Genomic DNA, 18,484 nt, shown 5'->3' with positions numbered 1-18,484 from the left:
CCTATGTTATAGTAGAAAATCATCAAAACACATTCATCATTATATGCTAAACCATTTTTTCATATTTCTGATTAAACAGCATGATCATCACACAGGTGCACCTTGTGCTGGAGACAAAAGGCCACTCTAAAATGTGCAGTTTTGTCACACAACATAATGCCACAGATGTCTCAAGTTTTGAGGGTGCATGCAATTGGCATGCTGACTGTAGGAATGTCCACTAGAGCTGTTGCCAGATAATTTAATGTTATTTTCTCTACCATTAACCACCTTCAATGTGATTTTTAGAGAATTTTGGCAGTATGTCCAACTGGCCTCTCAACCGCAGACCATGTGTAACCACACTAGCCCAGGACCTCCACATCCGGCTTCTTCACCAGCGGGAGCGTCTGAAACCAGCCACATGGACAGCTAATGAAACTGAGGAATATTTCTGTCTGAATAATGTATTTAAATGTATTTCACCTTTTGGAACTTCAATTTCCTGTTGGATGAATACTTAGCTACTATCAGCAGTAGGGCCTGGGACTATAGATTTGACTCTGAATGATATGTTTGTTTCCAACATTAGGGCTGTTTTCCTAAAGAAGTTCAATCTGCTTCATGTTTTGTTTCCTTGCCACGATACTAACGAGTACCGCAATACTGGTATTGTCCCGACCCAAACCAGCAGTGTGTATTATTTAGAGTTGTCAATCTAGTGTTTTGAGTTTCTACTTCCTCATGTGTTGAACCACAAGTTAATTAGGGGTTAGTGCACATAAATATTAAATAGTGTACATAAAGATGTATGAAAATGTTGTCAGCACTGTTTCCTGTGTCTAAGAAGGGTGTGTGTGGTGATGGGGTGTTGGCGGTGCGCGCAGTGATCTGAGCTGTTGTGGATAAAATAAAAGGGCCAAATTCTTGTCCCAGTCTGACCTTGTCAACAGTGTTGCCATGTTCGTGGTTTTCCTGCCAAATTGGGATACTTTGAAAACAATGTTGCAGGTGAAAATGTATTGAACGACGGGTTGCAGGTTTTTGAGCTACTTCTAAGTTGCACTGCGGCCGCCATGGCATTTCTCTTAAATATGTCACTGTTACCTGCTGCTGACTATGAGGCAGAGAGAGAGAGTGTGTGTGTGTGTGTGTGTGTGTGTGTGTGTGTGTGTGTGTGTGTGTGTTCGTTCTTCGGTGAGGTTTATCGACGGTTGGAATCCAACGTTATGGTGCATTACCGCCACCTACTGTACTGGAGTGTGGGCCAGAGACAGAAAAACTAAATCCTACCTGCCAGCCCCGTTGCGCTTAAAAAAGATAAAATATTTGAGACTATATCTAATGACGTTCTACTCAATATACTCTTTAAACTAATTTCCTCTATCCACTCCTCCCTCATACTAGATCTCAGCCTCTCTCTTTCCCTCTGATACTGCCCACACTGTAGCAATACATGCTCCACTGTCTCTGTTTCCTGACAATAATAACACTTTCCTATTGGATGCTTTCCAATCAAATTTAAGGACTTATTCTACTGGCTGTGTCCCACCCTTAACCTTGTAAAAATAGCCTCCTCTCTTCTGTCCCTTCCTGCCATCCTCCCCGACTTTCCTCTGTACTTGAAATAAATGCCTTGCTATATTTATTTTATTTTTATTTAACCTTTATTTAACTAGGCAAGTCAGTTAAGAACAAATTATTATTTACAATGACAGCCTGGCAAAAGGCCTCCTGCGGGGATTGGGGCCTGGGATTAAAAAACAAATATACAATATAAATGTAGGACAAAACACACATCAGAACAAGAGAGACAACACAACACTACATAAAGGGATACCTAAGACAACAACATAGCAAGGCAGCAACACATGACAACATAGCATGGTAGCAACAACATAACAACATGGTAGAAACACAACATGGTAGCAGCACAAAACATGGTACAAACATTATTAGGCACAGTCAACAGCACAAAGATCAAGAAGGTAGAGACAACAATACATCACACAAAGCAGCCACAACTGTCAGTAAGAGTGTCCATGATTGAGTCTTTGAATGAAGAGATTGAGATAAAACTGTCCAGTTTGAGTGTTTGTTGCAGCTCGTTCCAGTCGCTAGCTGCAGCAAACTGAAAAGAGGAGTGACCCAGGGATGTGTGTGCTTTGGGGACCTTTAACAGAATGTGACTGGCAGAACGGGTGTTGTATGTGGAAGATGAGGGCTGCAGTAGATATCTCAGATAGGGGGGAGTGAGGCCTAAGAGGGTTTTATAAATAAGCATCAACCAGTGGGTCTTGCGACGGGTATACAGAGTTGACCAGTTTACATAGGAGTATAGAGTGCAGTGATGTGTCCTATAAGGAGCATTGGTGGCAAATCCGAATGGTAAAGAACGTCTAGCCGCTCGAGAGCACCCTTACCTGCCGATCTATAAATGATGTCTCCGTAATCTAGCATGGGTAGGATGGTCATCTGAATCAGGGTTAGTTTGGGAGTTGGGTGAAATAGGAGCGATTTCGATAGAGGAAACCAAGTCTAGATTTAACTTCAGCCTGCAGCTTTGATATGTGCTGAGAGAAGGACGTTATTACATTGCTCACTCCCTACCCGGTATCTCATTCTACCGTTATACGACTTTGTATGCGTTGTTGGTTGGCAACCTTGACATTTACGGAGTTTATGGAACGGATTCCTGTTGGAACGTTCCACAAATTATACCCACCCGGACAGTGCACCGTCTAGCCATACTCCCAAGTGACTCTCAAGCTTCCATACAGTCCCATCTCCTTCGCCTGGGTATTACCCACCCACCCAAAGCTTGTGTTCTGTCTTCGCTCATGTACCCAGCATGCCTGTAAAATCCCTTTTGCAGGATGAGACACCCCATGTCCCTGTAGGTTGACCCAATAATTCATTGCTAGCTGCTGTCTCCTAATCTGCAATGGCATATCCCCCATCTCAGTGTATGTTTGTTGAGAGAGTACTACAGTTATTGGCTGAGTCACGTGAACGAGAGGCGAGAGAGCAGCACGTGTGCACGTTGTGACAACGTTTTACCAGATGTATGTAGGCTATTTAGATTGTCATTATGGAGACACCTATTTCCAACCCCTTTTTCCATAAAACATAATAATACGCTCGAACTGATGCACATCAAGAAAGAATGGATACAAAGCCCTGGAAAACGACTTTGGGCGCACTAGAGCACATTACATACATTTACTTGGAGGTGGTATAAACTGCATTCTAATCTTTACTGCTGTAAGAAAACGGTATCAAGCGAAGTGCTTTATGTATGCTCAGTTCTTGGGTCTCCGGGGCTGCCCGAGTGGAAATGTTTTATGGAAGTAATGGAACTCCCTCTGCATGGTTCTTTTTATGGGGAAAAGTCCTCAATGAAACTGACATTAGGCTAAATGGAGAATTATACATTTGCCTCTGTTGGCCATCAGGTAGCCTATTAATGTGTATGCCAAATTGTGCCTGTCCTTGTGCTTGTCTCCCCCCCCCCAGGTGTCGCCCATCTTCCCCATTATCCCCTGTGTATTTATACCTGTGTTTTCTGTCTGTCTGTTGCCAGTTCGTCTTGTTTGTTCAAGCCTACCAGCGGTTTGGCTCAGCTCCTGGGTTTCCCCTAGTCTCGCTTTTCTCGACCTCCTGGTTTTTGACCTTTGCCTGTCCTGACCCTGTACCCGCCCGCCTGACCACTGCCTGTCTCTGAGCCTGCCTGCCATCTTATACCTTTGCTCCTCCTCTGGATTACTGACCTCTGCCTGACCTGAGCCTGCCTGCCGTCCTGTACCTTGGCCTCGGCTCTGGATTATCGACCCCTGACTGCCTTGACCTGTTGTTTGCCTGCCCTGTGGTTACAATAAACATTGTTACTTCACACCGTCTGCACTTGGGTCTTACTTTGACTCCTGATAGTTAATATTTAATTCAGTGATTTAAATTATGACCCCATCCTCAGTAGCCTATTGCAGCAGGCTATTGGGAAACACAAGCGCTTCTTATTGCGAAATCACCTCGCTACCCATTAATATATTAGTCTGTTAATTTGAACTAAGCAAACTGCTAAATCATTCAGTTTACATCTTGCCTACATCTTGTCTAGGCTGCTGTAAACTATCTGGAATTAGATGTAGGCCTATCAGGGGCTATGGGCTACCTGCCTTTAGCTAAGCAAACTATGGCAAAATGTAATTACAATCATAAACCCAGATTTTAGCCTGTAACCTATGCCTATTGACATGATAAATTAATGTCGCAAATGGGTTGCAGTCTTACCATCTGGCACATAATAACAGCACAATTGCCAGAAAATAGCCCAACATTTGTTTTTTTATGTTCACCCAAGTTTTTCTTGTTCAGATATTTAGAGATCCTCAGTCCAACTTTCATCACTCAAACTCTCCTGTCAGATGTATCTATAGTTATGCACACGTGCAAAGGGGATTTAAAATGTATAAACCTGGTTTGATCCCTGAATGCTGATTGGCTGAAAGCTGTGGTATACTTTTTACTGTTCTAATTACAGTGGTAACCAGTTTATAATAGCAACAAGGCACCCCAGGGTATGTTGTATTTAAGTGATAATGCCCTCGAAGCCGGTGTTTGGAGGATATATTGGCACAGGTCGGCAAACCATGCCAATATATCCTCCAAACACTGACTTCGAGGGCATTATCACTTTTATACAACGGGTTACCAACATATTCAAAAAATGATTTGACATATTTTAATTAAAAATGTTATTTTTATTAATCTATTCATAGGCCTACTATTTCATCCTTCCACAAGATATAGTCCCGACACAAATCTAGTGTTGCTAGAGATGCGACCCAGTCGTTCAGTCTTTTTGTTCTTTATCTATGGACGCGACCCAGTCGTTCGTTTTAAATGTTCCATTGCCATACTGGCTGGGAACATTCTTATCCCTTGCTTGCTAGCTAGTGTTGATGATCAGTTACTTGAGTAGGAGACCAAGTCAAGACGCCGGACAGGGTGGATTCAATTATAGTAAGGCAGCTTTATTAAGATACAAAGATATTTGGCATAGCGTGCACGGACTCGTTCTGTCACCTCTTAAGGAGACAGCAGAAGAGAGCCCCGAAAACATGTTGTGTTTACATTTTATACAGTGTAACAATAATGAAATGACGTAGGTTGAGTCTGGTAGATTCGCTCTCCTGACTGGTCGATGAGTGTTGAGGGCGGTCCCGTCCCCGACTAATGTCGACTTCTCATTGGCTCTTGACAGTGTTCTCTGTTCTTGAAACCCAGCCCTCAGGGATGTGTGTGTGTGTGTGTGTCACGAGTCTACTCAGCCTACACTACTTCTAGCTTATCTTCATGTGTGTACCCGAGAGTCAGACACCCAAGGACAGTGCCTGTTTTTATGCTACAGTTAGGACAGTTTCTGCTACCAGCCCCTCCCGTACACCTGTCCTTGAGCGGCCCCACAACCAGGCATTGTGTGTGTGTGGGTGGTTAGGATTAACTGTTCTGCAAGATGTTATCTTGGTATAATGATTGTGTAAGGTTACTGGCAGTGTTTAGGCAATATCGCATTAGTATTAAGAGACATGAAGAATATATTCATTACACTAGCCAACTACTACTAATTTACAGTCACATCAAAAAGTGCAGCCAGAATAACAGTAAAGTAGCTGCATTTGCATTTGTTTAAACTGTTTTCTAGTGACATTTATTTTGATACATCCATAACAATAAGCTGATGAGGCGTGATTTCACCTGGCATAGAAAATGTGCTCACTCATCAGGACACTGTCATTCAGAGGAGCTAGCCAACAACACATCTACAACAACACAATCACTTCAAATGACTGCAAATGACCTGCGTTTCGTTTGACCTTTTTTCAATTGGTTGGATTGTGCAGTCAGATGGAACAGAGTAAATAGGCATTTTAACTTCATAGATTTAGCCGGTGGCAACTTGTGCAATAGACACCAAATGGAATGCGGTTTTAACCAATCAGCATTCAGGATTAGACCCACCCGTTGTAAAAATGGCCAATATACCACAGCTAATGGCTGTATCCAGGCGCTCTGCGTTGAGTCGTGCAGAAGAACAGCCCTTAGCCGTGGTATATTGGCCATATACCATACTGCCCTACCATAAAAAAGGCAGTAACTGCTCATAGCGTGGAAGTGAGAAAAATTGCTTTTATTTACCTTGGTTTCACAGTAACTTTATGCAGTTACTTTTTGTACATTTCCACAAACTTCAAAGTGTTTCCTTTCAAATGGTACCAAGAATATGCATATCCTTGCTTCAGGTCCTGAGCTACAGGCAGTAGGATTTGGGCATGTCATTTTAGGCGAAAATTGAAAAAAGGGTCAGATCCTTAAGAGGTATTAACATGACCCCCATCTTCTCCAAAACACAATACAATAGAGGCAGGATACTTGTCCACATGATTAAGCATGTATTTAATGTAGCAAAAATGACATTAACTAATTTTCGACCAAATGAGCAGTTACTGCCTTTTTGCTTGGTAGGGCAGAAATGACGTACCTTATGACGTAATAAAGGAATTTGAATATGTGTCAAGAAAAAATATAATTTGCCTTTGCCAGATCATTTTCTATCAATGGATGTTGATTTAACTTGTTTGACTGCTATTATTAAGCAATGTCATAGCATTCAATAATTATTATTTTGAGGAAACCCAAATTTTGCTTTCAAAGCCGTCACAAGTTACTATGATTCTCCTACTTAATTGTCTCGATAACGTTATGGAAAAATAGGTAATTGTATAGATATGACATCTCCCTTCATCCTGTCCAAAAAAAACATTTGGCTTAGTTTTCAGACATTGTAGGTTTTTAGTGGTCACCGGCCAAGAAATTGTGCTTGACCTGGCAACCCTGCTTGCCAATGACTGTATAGAATGAGCTGTGCAATGGTGTATTGAGAAGCTTCCCACTGTTGCTGCGTCACATGTCACTGGTGGTAGCTAACGTGGCCAATTTGTTCCATCCCACTTGATTATATTTTGAGTAGGACAGCCGCCTACACGAGAAATAACTTGTAATATTGATAGTAGCCATCTGGATGTCACTGTAATACCACAGCAAGATATTTCACAGGATGTATAAATGTGAAGCATCCGTTTGGTGTTTCCACTCACTACCAAATATGGTGATGAGAGGAAGCCCAGTGACCAGCAGTGGGAGAAGATGGAGCGATGAAACATTTTATCTGAATACTGTTTTCTGTTTCCAAATCTAAAATCTGTAAACAAACAGATTGGACTAAATTTTGTAGACTTTATCCTTTGCCAAAGTTTCAAAAAATGGTGTTCTTTAGAAGGAGTGCAAAGGAGTTAATGCACATGCGCACTTCACAGAGTAAGCGTTCCCTAACGGAAATATGCAAATACATGCTAGAACGCACCAGTGGGATCTCGCTAGCTCGTGCGTGGCTCTGCCCACCTCTTTGCTTGTTCTGCCAAACATGATTAATTCGCTTCCATTGGAAACAACCGGCTGTGGTCTATCTTAGGTTAGTCAGAACAAATCTTTGGTGATACAATTTACTGCTCAGTTGCATGCCGGCAAGACAACAACACCGGGCACAGTGTGTCATTTGCTCCCGAGTCCCTATTGCCGAGTACTGCTACTGACTGAACCAAATCTGTTCATCCCCACTCAACTCTCACTGCGCACCGATATATGTCGTCAATTTTGTGCACCAGGAGCCTTTCATAATTAAAAAAAAATCTGTTAAAGTTTGGCCTCCACGAAGTTACATCGGAGAGAATGGCGAAGCTAACGTTAGTATTTACTCCGCCCAAATCTGTCCCCATGAGAAAAGCCCTTTTTTTGTATGGGGGTCTATGAGAGTGTCCAATTAAGTGAGGCTAATTTGATCAAATAGAATTTTCGGAATGTTTAGGCTGTAACAAATGTACTGATATAAGTGGATGCACGTGGCATTCCGGCAATGTTTAGGAAAAACGATTTAGTTGTGCCTGTTGTTCACACGTGTATCTGCTCTCATTGGCTAGAATGGTCCCACCTGATCTCACCTCTTCTCGCCTGCCTTCCATCTTTGAGGACATGCATTGTTTGAGTGGACACTCGACTATCTTGTCAATATAGATCATGTTTGGTTACGTGCACTGGCAGGGATGGCCACTCCCACTGCTGTGTGTGTGTGTGTGTGTGTGTGTGTGTGTGTGTGTGTGTGTGTGTGTGTGTGTGTGTGTGTGAGACAGAGAGAGAAAACGAATGAGCCAGATGTTTCACCGGATACATAAATCTGAAGCATCTGGTTGGCATTTCCACTCACCACCAAATGTGGTGATGAGAGGAAGCTCAGTGGCATGCAGTGTGATTTTCTCATCGTTTATAACATTTGATCTCATTAATGTTTTCTGTTCCAAAAATTAAAATCTGTTACAAACAGAGTGGACTAAGTTTTGTAGACTTTACCCTTTGCCAAAAATTGCGTTGTTTAGAAGGAGTGCAAAGGCGAATTGAGTTATTGCACACGCTCACTTCACAGAGTAGGCGTTCCGTAACGGAAATATGCTTGGCTCTGCCGACCACCTTGCTTGTTCTGCCCACTATGATTAATTTGCTCCCATTGGAAAGGACAGACTGTGGTCTATCTTGGGTTAGTTATACGAAGCTTTGACGAAAGTGTCTAACTATAACTATACTAAGGTTTTTCTAAATCTATTTACGGTAAGACCTTCATGAGTAATAAGACATTTTTATTAAATATAACCATTTCTGGACTAAAATACTTGCCATTGTTTGAATTTGGAATCTTTGGCATGCATAACAATATTGTCTAAAAAAACATACAGCTTTACTTTATAAAAATATGGTAGGCTGCATTTCAGCATAACATTTTAACTAATGTACTATAATGTACATTTTTTCTGCTCTGTCTGTGTGTGTTCAGAGAACAGGAATCGATCAGTTGTCTGATCTGTCTGGATCCACTAAGGGATCTGGTGACCATTCCTTGTGGCCAACTATACAGCTGTACATTTCAATGAAACATGGTGAAGCTCCAAAATTGCCCTCGCTAAAAATATGGTAGGCTGCATTTCAGCATAACATTTTAACTAATGTACTATAATGTACCTTTTTTCTGCTCTGTCTGTGTGTGTTCAGAGAACAGGAATCGATCAGTTGTCTGATCTGTCTGGATCCACTAAGGGATCTGGTGACCATTCCTTGTGCTATTGTATGGGCTGCATAATAGGCTACTGGGATCAGAATGATCTGAAGATGAGCCACAGCTGCCCCCAGAGCAGACAGAGCTTCAGTCTGGTTTTAGACCCCATCATAGCACTGAGACTGCACTTGTGAAGGTGGTAAATGACCTTTTAATGACGTCAGACCGAGGCTCTGCATCTGTCCTCGTGCTCCTAGATCTTAGTGCCGCTTTTGATACCATCGATCACCACATTCTTTTGGAGAGATTGGAAACCCAAATTGGTCTACATGGACAAGTTCTGGCCTGGTTTAGATCTTATCTGTCGGAAAGATATCAGTTTGTCTCTGTGAATGGTTTGTCCTCTGACAAATCAATTGTAAATTTCGGTGTTCCTCAAGGTTCCGTTTTAGGACCACTATTGTTTTCACTATATATTTTACCTCTTGGGGATGTCATTCGAAAACATAATGTTAAATTTCACTGCTATGCGGATGACACACAGCTGTACATTTCAATGAAACATGGTGAAGCTCCAAAATTGCCCTCGCTAGAAGCCTGTGTTTCAGACATAAGGAAGTGGATGGCTGCACACTTTCTACTTTTAAACTCGGACAAAACAGAGATGCTTGTTCTAGGTCCCAAGAAACAAAGAGATCTTCTGTTCAATCTGACAATTAATCTGGATGGTTGTACAGTCGTCTCAAATAAAACTGTGAAGGACCTCGGTGTTACTCTGGACCCTGATCTCTCTTTTGAAGAACATATCAAGACTGTTTCAAGGACAGCTTTTTTCCATCTACGTAACATTGCAAAAATCAGAAACTTTCTGTCCAAAAATGACGCAGAAAAATTAATCCATGCTTTTGTTACTTCTAGGCTGGACTACTGCAATGCTCTACTTTCCGGCTACCCGGATAAAGCACTAAACAAACTTCAGTTAGTGCTAAATATGGCTGCTAGAATCCTGACTAGAACCAAAAAATGTTATCATATTACTCCAGTGCTAGCCTCCCTACACTGGCTTCCTGTTAAGGCAAGGGCTGGTTTCAAGGTTTTACTGCTAACCTACAAAGCATTACATGGGCTTGCTCCTACCTATCTTTCCGATTTGGTCCTGCCGTACATACCTATACGTACGCTACGGTCACAAGACGCAGGCCTCCTAATTGTCCCTAGAATTTCTAAGCAAACGGCTGGAGGTAGGGCTTTCTCCTATAGAGCTCCATTTTTATGGAATAGTCTGCCTACCCATGTGAGAGACGCAGACTCAGTCTCAACCTTTAAGTCTTTACTGAAGACTTATCTCTTCAGTAGGTCCTATGATTAAGTGTAGTCTGGCCCAGGAGTGTGAAGGTGAACGGAAAGGCTGGAGCAACGAACCGCCCTTGCTGTCTCTGCCTTGCCGGTTCCCCTCTTTCCACTGGGATTCTCTGCCTCTAACCCTATTACAGGGGCTGAGTCACTGACTTACTGGTGTTCTTCCATGCCGTCCATGGTAAGGGTGCGTCACTTGAGTGGGTTGAGTCACTGACGTGGTCTTCCTGTCTGGGTTGGCGCCCCCCCTTGGGTTGTGCCATGGCGGAGATTTTTGTGGGCTATACTCGGCCTTGTCTTCGGACGGTAAGTTGGTGGTTGTAGACATCCCTCTAGTGGTGTGGGGGCTGTGCTTTGGCAAAGTGGGTGGGGTTATATCCTGCCTGTTTGGCCCTGTCCGGGGGTATCATCGGATGGGGCCACAGTGTCTTCTGATCCCTCCTGTCTCAGCCTCCAGTATTTATGCTGCATTAGTTTATGTGCCGGGGGGCTAGGGTCAGTCTGTTTCATCTGGAGTATTCTCTTGTCTTATCCGGTGTCCTGTGTGAATTTAAATATGCTCTCTCTAATTCTCTCTTTCTCTCTTTCTTTCTTTCTCTCTCAGAGGACCTGAGCCCTAGGACCATGCCTCGGGACTACCTGGCATGATGACTCCTTGCTGTCCCCAGTCCACCTGGCCATGCTGCTGCTCCAGTTTCAACTGTTCTGCCTGCGGCTACGGAACCCTGACCTGTTCACCGGACGTGCTTGTTGCACCCTCGACAACTACAATGATTATTATTATTTGACCATGCTGGTCATTTATGAACATTTTAACATCTTGACCATGTTCTGTTATAATATCCACCCGGCACAGCCAGAAGAGGACTGGCCACCCCTCATAGCCTGGTTCCTCTCTAGGTTTCTTCCTAGGTTTTTGGCCTTTCTAGGGAGTTTTTCCTAGGGAGTTTTTCCTAGCCACCGTGCCTCTTTCACATGCATTGCTTGCTGTTTGGGGTTTTAGGCTGGGTTTCTGTACAGCACTTTGAGATTTCAGCTGATATACGAAGGGCTATATAAATAAATTTGATTTGATTTGATTTGATTCCACAGCCTATTTTGAGGAAAAGCACCATGCTTGCCGAATTGGTGGAGAAACTGAAGACAGGACTTCAAGCTGTTCCTCTTGTTCACTGTTATGCTGGACCTGGAGATGTGGAGTGTGATGTCTGCACTGGTAGAAAATGTAAAGCTTTCAAGTCCTGTTTGGTGTGTCTGGCCTCTTACTGTGAGACTCACCTCCAGCCTCACTATGACTCTCCTGCTTTTAAGAAGCACAGGCTGGTCAAATCCTCCACACAACTACAGGAGAGGATCTGCTCTCGTCATGACAAGCTGCTGGAGATTTATTGCCATTCCGATCAGCACTGTATCTGTCTGCTGTGTCTGATGGATGAACATAAAGGCCATGAGACAGTCTCAGCTGCATCAGAAGGGACTGAGAAACAGAAGCTGCTGGATCTGAAACAGACAACGTACCAGCAGATGATCCAGGAGAGGGAAAGGGAGCTGCGAGATATTAAACTGGGTGTGTTCCACATCATACACTTTGCAGATGAATCAGTGGAGAACAGTGAGAGGATCTTTACTGAGATGATCCGCTCCATTGAGAGGTGCTCTGAGGTGAAGGAGCTGATCAGACCCCAGGAGAGGGCAGCAGTGAGTGGGTCTGAAGGACTCCAGGAGCGACTGAAGCAGGAGGTTGCTGAGCTGGGGAGCAGAGGCGCTGAGCTGGAGCAGCTCTCACACACAGAGGATCACATCCACTTTCTCCAGATTGTCCTGTCTCTCATTGCCAAGCTGGACCCTAAGGGTGTACATAGCCCCTCCTGTTGCCCATGTCTATGGTTCAAGGATGTGACGAGGAGTGTGTCTGAGCTGAAGGAGAGACTGGAGAAAATCTGTCAGGAAGAGGTGGAGAAGATACCTTCTAAACCCAATGCCTGGCCCACTACTCAGCCCCTAGCCACAGCAGCTTGCCCCCCTGCACAGCCCCTAGCCCAGCTCCAACCTCTGCAGAGAACCCAGCTTGACCCACACTCTCCGCCCTTGGGTCTTGACTCTGTGGACGTCACTATGAGCAGCAATCAGTACAAGCACCTGCATTGGATTTAGACTCTTAAGGTGAACTAACCAATTAGAACCTATGGTAATATCAACTATACTAAACAACTCACCAGCCCATGAGTGTTTACAAGAAGGAGATGAGGTGGTGACTGTGAACAACGTGCCAGTGGGATATTATGATTCGTTTGAGCTCCAAGATGTGCTTGAAAGGGCTGATCATTGTGGTCTGCTGACCCTGACCGTGTGGAGAAAGGACTAGATAGCAAGTCCTGCTATAGTCTGTAGTCGCCACCTGGGCTGGCTCTATACTCTGACTCCTTTGACTATGTGGGAGCACCTGCTCAGTGCAATTCGCAAGGCGATAGAGTTGAACAAGGGCTCGGATATGACAAATGATAAGAATTTGAAAGTTTGTTTATTTTTATCAAACGTTTTACAATGCTATGAAGTTGATGTAGGCTGACTAATGATGTTTGTTGCTATTAATAATAATGAAATGTAACATTGGAATGTTGTTTAGTTTTTGCTTCCACATAGATGTCATTTGTCAAAACTAAGCGGCGCAGTAAAACAAAAACATTTCATATTCAACATGTGAATGGTGTTATAATAATCCATCAGCATTTCTAATTTATGACAATCAATTAACAATTAAGTGGGATTCTTAGGATGATTAACAAAAATACAATTAACTTTTCAAACCATTTTAATTCAGTCATACTCCAAATAAGCGAACAATAGACAGCAGTTGAAACTGCATAAAACAGTATAATTGAAGGTTTTAAATGTACTATAAAGTTCTGGAAACAGATTCCTCATAGAATATTGTTCAAAGGTACTGTATCATTAAATAATGTGCAATGTGCAGTACTGATGCGTGTTTGCATATGAAGTATAAATGTATCCATATAAAATCTATAGTAAATGTGAAAGTCAGACTTTAGAAATGTGTTTTAATCCCCACCAAGGGAATGGGCAACAGTGACAATGAGGGCTACCAGCAAAATGAACATGGAAACAGACAGTATGACAGTGATGACCATCATGGCTCCACTGCGTGCTGGCAGGCCAGAGTCTATTTGGTTGTGGTCTTTGACTGAAATAAAAAGCATACAGAAAATATGTTTCAGGTTTTGTATACTTGCAACTGGAGTCAGAAACCTGTATGTGACGGTGCTGAATATTGACTCCAGATATAAAGGTTAGTAGAATGACATAGAAAGACAATGGGTACTACTGCCTTCAAATACCTTGTCTTGTAGAGACCTCCAGAATGTTGCTCTTCTCTGCTCCTACCACATACTGAAACCTTGAAATAAATATAACAGCTATTTAATTGTGGTCGAAAATCTTTAAAAAAAAAGATAAATACAGGACGATGAAAATGTAAGGGGAAAATAGCTCTATCTACCTGTATGTTGAGCCAGTGGTGAGATTTGTCACTTGATAACCCAGGTTTCTGCTGGTAGTGAACTGGGCATTATGCTCAATGGTTGAGATGATGTCCCTTCTGAACCGACAGGGGAGCACTTTGAATATATTGACCAAAGTTTCTGTGGAAGGAGACATTCATACCCCGGTACTATAAATATTACTAATGACAACAATAAAAATGATTTCTGGTTTAGTATTTTCGAAATGACCATTGTTACCATTGTCTTGTCAGAATAAAATTATTGGTTTTAGCAATTGAATGGAGAGTTATGCAAGATTCCTCCCATAATCACATTGATATTAGGAGACAAAAGGCCAAAAGGAACACTCACTGCTCTCGTTGGTGTCAGTGTTGTTGTACTCCAAAGTCACACTCTGTGTTGCCAAAGCACATGGAGGCAGGCTCAAAAGTAAAGAATCAGCAAACATGCCTGTTACAACTCCATCTGACTCTTTCAGAAGGCTCACTTGGAATTCTAGAGTAAAGCAACAATTTGGAAAAGGAATAACCACATGTTATGAATAATGAATCATCAAAAATGTATCTCAAAAGATACAGTAATGCACTGTGTTTTTAAAATGTTTAAGATGAGGATATGTTCGATCAAATTCTGACATAATTGTGACTTTGTGTGTTACAATTTCTAGGTCAGAAAGGTTTTGACAAACTGAATATTCAATCTTATGAGTGGCGCAGTGGTCTAAGGCACTGCATCTCAGTGCTGAAGGTGTCACTACAGACCCTGGTTCGATTCCAGGCTGTATCACAAACAGCTGTGATTGGAAGTCACATGGGGCGGCGCACAATTGGCCCAGCGTCGTTAGGGTTTGGCTGGGGTAGGTCTTCATTGTAAATAAGAATTTGTTTTTAACTGACTTGCCTAGTTAAATAAAGGTTAATTTAAAAAAAGATCAAAATCATAACATACCTGCATTTGAAAGGGTGAAAAGCATTCCAAAGAAGATGAACATTGTCCTCATTGTTGTTGATAGATATCAAGCCGTGCTGAGTAGGTGAGACTCGTGTGAACACAACAACATTATATGGAATGGGAGCGCTGGAATAACTAGAATTGACCTTGACATCCGCGAATCAGGGACAAGGTGCTGCCTGGGAACAATAGAGGGAAACCAGTTTGACCAGGTTTATCTGTGTACTGTCACAACTTTTGTTTATCCTATCGTGTTTTCTTCAGCCTAATGGTCCACATAGTGTTAAACGTCCAAGTCTTATATATAGTATAGTCCACAGGAGGTTGGTGGCACCTTAATTGGGGAGTTCATGGTAATGGCTGGAGTGGAATGGTATCAAAAACATCCATTGATGCCATTCCATTGACTCCAATTCAGTCATTATTTTGAGCCGTCCTCCCCTCAGCAGCCTCCACTGGTATAGTCAGGTACTAATGAAGGGCCAATGGCTCCTGCCTTATTCCTATTAGATGGAGGTCTAGTCATTTTGTGAGATGATACAATTTAAAGTCCTCCTGACTTCACTACATTGATGAGAGAATTGGGATGGTCCCCGCTTATGGCCATCGACCGTGTCCGAAGGCTGCAGGCATGAGCAACTTTCAGGAGTGAACCGTGCAGACATGAGATCTTCTGTTGAATCTGACAATTAATCTTGATGGTTGTACAGTCGTCTCAAAGAAAAATGTGAAGAACCTCGGCATTACTCTGGACCCTGATCTCTCTTTTGACTAACATATCAAGACTGTTTCAAGGACAGCTTTTTTCCCATCTATGTAACATTGCAAAAATCAGAAACTTTCTGTCCAGAAATGACACAGAAAAATGTATTCATGCTTTTGTCACTTCTAGGTTAGACTACTGCAATGCTCTACTTTCCGGCTACCCGGATAAAGCACTAAATAAACTTCAGTTAGTGCTAAACACGGCTTCTAGAATCTTGACTAGAACCCCAAAATTTGATCATATTACTCCAGTGCTAGCCTCTCTACACTGGCTTCCTGTCAAGGCAAGGACTGATTTCAAAGTTTTACTGCTAACCTACAAAGCATTACATGGGCTTGCTCCTATCTTTCCGATTTGGTCCTGCCATACATACCTACACGCAGCGTACGGTCACAAGACGCAGGCCTCCTAACTGTCCCTAGAATTTAAAAGAAAACAGCTGGAGGCAGGGCTTTCTCCTATAGAGCTCCATTTTTATGGAATGGTCTGCCTACCCATGTGAGAGTCGCAGACTCGGTCTCAACCTTTAAGTCTTTATTGAAGACTCATCTCTTCAGTAGGTCCTATGATTGAGTGTAGTCTGGCCCAGGAGTGTGAAGGTGAACGAAAAGGCACTGGAGCAACGAACTGCCCTTGCTGTCTCTGCCTGGCCGGTTCCCCTCTCTCCACTGGGATTCTTTGCCTCTAACCCTATTACAGGGGCTGAGTCACTGGCTTACTGGTGCTCTTCTATGCCATCCCTAGGAGGGGTGCATCACTTGAGTGGGTTGAGTCACTAACGTGATCTTCCTGTCTGGGTTGGCGCCCCCCCTTCGGTTGTGCTGTGGCGGAGATCTTTGTGGGCTATACTTGGCCTTGTCTGAGGATGGTAAGTTGGTGGTTGACGATATCCCTCTAGTGGTGTGGGGGCTGTGTTTTGGCAAAGTGGGTGGGGTTATATCCTGCCTGTTTGGCCCTGTACGGGGGTATCATCGGATGGGACCACAGTGTCTCCCGACCCCTTCTGTCTCAGCCTTCAGTATTTATGCTGCAGTAGTTTACAGTGAGGGAAATAAGTATTTGATCCACTGCTGATTTTGTACGTTTGCCCACTGACAAAGAAATGATCAGTCTATAATTTCAATGGTAGGTTTATTTGAACAGTGAGAGACAGAATAACAACAACAAAAAATCCAGAAAAACGCATGTCAAAAATGTTATAAATTGATTTGCATTTTAATGAGGGAAATAAGTATTTGACCCCCACTCAATCAGAAAGATTTCTGGCTCTTTTATACAGGTAACAAACTGAGATTAGGAGCACACTCTTAAAGGGAGTGCTCCTAATCTCAGTTTGTTACCTGTATAAAAGACACCTGTCCACAGAAGCAATCAATCAATCAGATTCCAAACTCTCCACCATAGCCAAGACCAAAGAGCTCTCCAAGGATGTCAGGGACAAGATTGTAGACCTACACAAGGCTGGAATGGGCTACAAGACCATCAGCAAGCAGCTTGGTGAGAAGGTGACAACAGTTGGTGCGATTATTCGCAAATGGAAGAAACACAAAAGAACTGTCAATCTCCCTCGGCCTGGGGCTCCATGCAAGATCTCACCTCGTGGAGTTGCAATGATCATGAGAACGGTGAGGAATCAGCCCAGAACTACACGGGAGGATATTGTCAATGATCTCAAGGCAGCTGGGACCATAGTCACCAAGAAAACAATTGGTAACACATTACGCCGTGAAGGACTGAAATCCTGCAGCGCCCGCAAGGTCCCCCTGCTCAAGAAAGCACATATACATGCCCGTCTGAAGTTTGCCAATGAACATCTGAATGATTCAGAGGACAACTGGGGGAAAGTGTTGTGGTCAGATGAGACCAACATGGAGCTCTTTGGCATCAACTCAACTCGCCGTGTTTGGAGGAGGAGGAGGAATGCTGCCTATGACCCCAAGAACACCATCCCCACCGTCAAACACCGCATCAAAGGGGCGATGGACGGGGCCATGTACCGTCAAATCTTGGGTGAGAACCTCCTTCCCTCAGCCAGGGCATTGAAAATGGTTTGTGGATTGGTATTCCAGCATGACAATGACCCAAAACACACGGCCAAGGCAACAAAGGAAGAAGAAGCACATTAAGGTCCTGGAGTGGCCTAGCCAGCCTCCAGATCTTAATCCCATAGAAAATCTGTGGAGGGAGCTGAAGGTTCGAGTTGCCAAACGTCAGCCTCGAAACCTTAATGACTTAATGAAGATCTGCAAAGAGGAGTGGGACAAAATCCCCCCTGAGATGTGTGCAAACCTGGTGGCCAACTACAAGAAACGTCTGACTTCTGTGATTGCCAACAAGGGTTTTGCCACCAAATACTAAGTCATGTTTTGCAGAGGGCTCAAATACTTATTTCCCTCATTAAAATGCAAATCATTTTATAACATTTTTGACATGCGTTTTTCTGGATTTTTTTGTTGTTATTCTGTCTCTCACTGTTCAAATAAACCTACCATTAAAATTATAGACTGATCATTTCTTTGTCAGTGGGCAAACGTACAAAATCAGCAGGGGATCAAATACTTTTTTCCCTCACTGTATGTGTCGGGGGGCTAGGTTCAGTCTGTTATATCTGGAGTATTTCTCCTGTCTTATCCGGTGTCCTGTGTGAATTTAAGTATGCTCTCTCTATCGTTCTCTCTTTCTTTCTTTCTTTCTTTCTTTCTTTCTCTCTCTTGGAGGACATGAGCCCTAGGACCATGCCTCAGGACTACC

The 18,484-nt window shown here is 43.1% G+C and overlaps 2 protein-coding genes across 2 annotated transcripts; one reads left to right on the top strand and one right to left on the bottom strand.

Annotated features, from left to right (window-relative positions):
- The first annotated feature begins 11,519 nt into the window (after window positions 1-11,519).
- Window positions 11,520-13,017, top strand: LOC115154081 (tripartite motif-containing protein 29-like). Its single transcript, XM_029699944.1, has one exon. The coding sequence runs from the start codon at window positions 11,609-11,611 to the stop codon at window positions 12,647-12,649; it is 1,041 nt and encodes a 346-aa protein (XP_029555804.1). The 5' UTR covers window positions 11,520-11,608; the 3' UTR covers window positions 12,650-13,017.
- Window positions 12,998-15,105, bottom strand: upk2 (uroplakin 2). The gene is made up of 5 exons (XM_029699946.1): window positions 14,965-15,105; window positions 14,368-14,511; window positions 14,013-14,154; window positions 13,852-13,910; window positions 12,998-13,697 (listed from the first exon to the last, which is right to left on the bottom strand). Exons 1-5 carry the CDS (start codon window positions 15,014-15,016, stop codon window positions 13,555-13,557), a joined length of 540 nt encoding a protein of 179 aa, XP_029555806.1. The 5' UTR covers window positions 15,017-15,105; the 3' UTR covers window positions 12,998-13,554.
- Between the last annotated feature and the right edge of the window lie 3,379 nt (window positions 15,106-18,484).

The sequence above is a fragment of the Salmo trutta genome, chromosome 19 (genome assembly GCF_901001165.1).
Source record: "Salmo trutta chromosome 19, fSalTru1.1, whole genome shotgun sequence".
Lineage (NCBI taxonomy): Eukaryota > Metazoa > Chordata > Actinopteri > Salmoniformes > Salmonidae > Salmo > Salmo trutta.
Note: the sequence above shows the minus strand (reverse complement) of the source record. Positions and strands in the feature narration are given on the sequence as shown.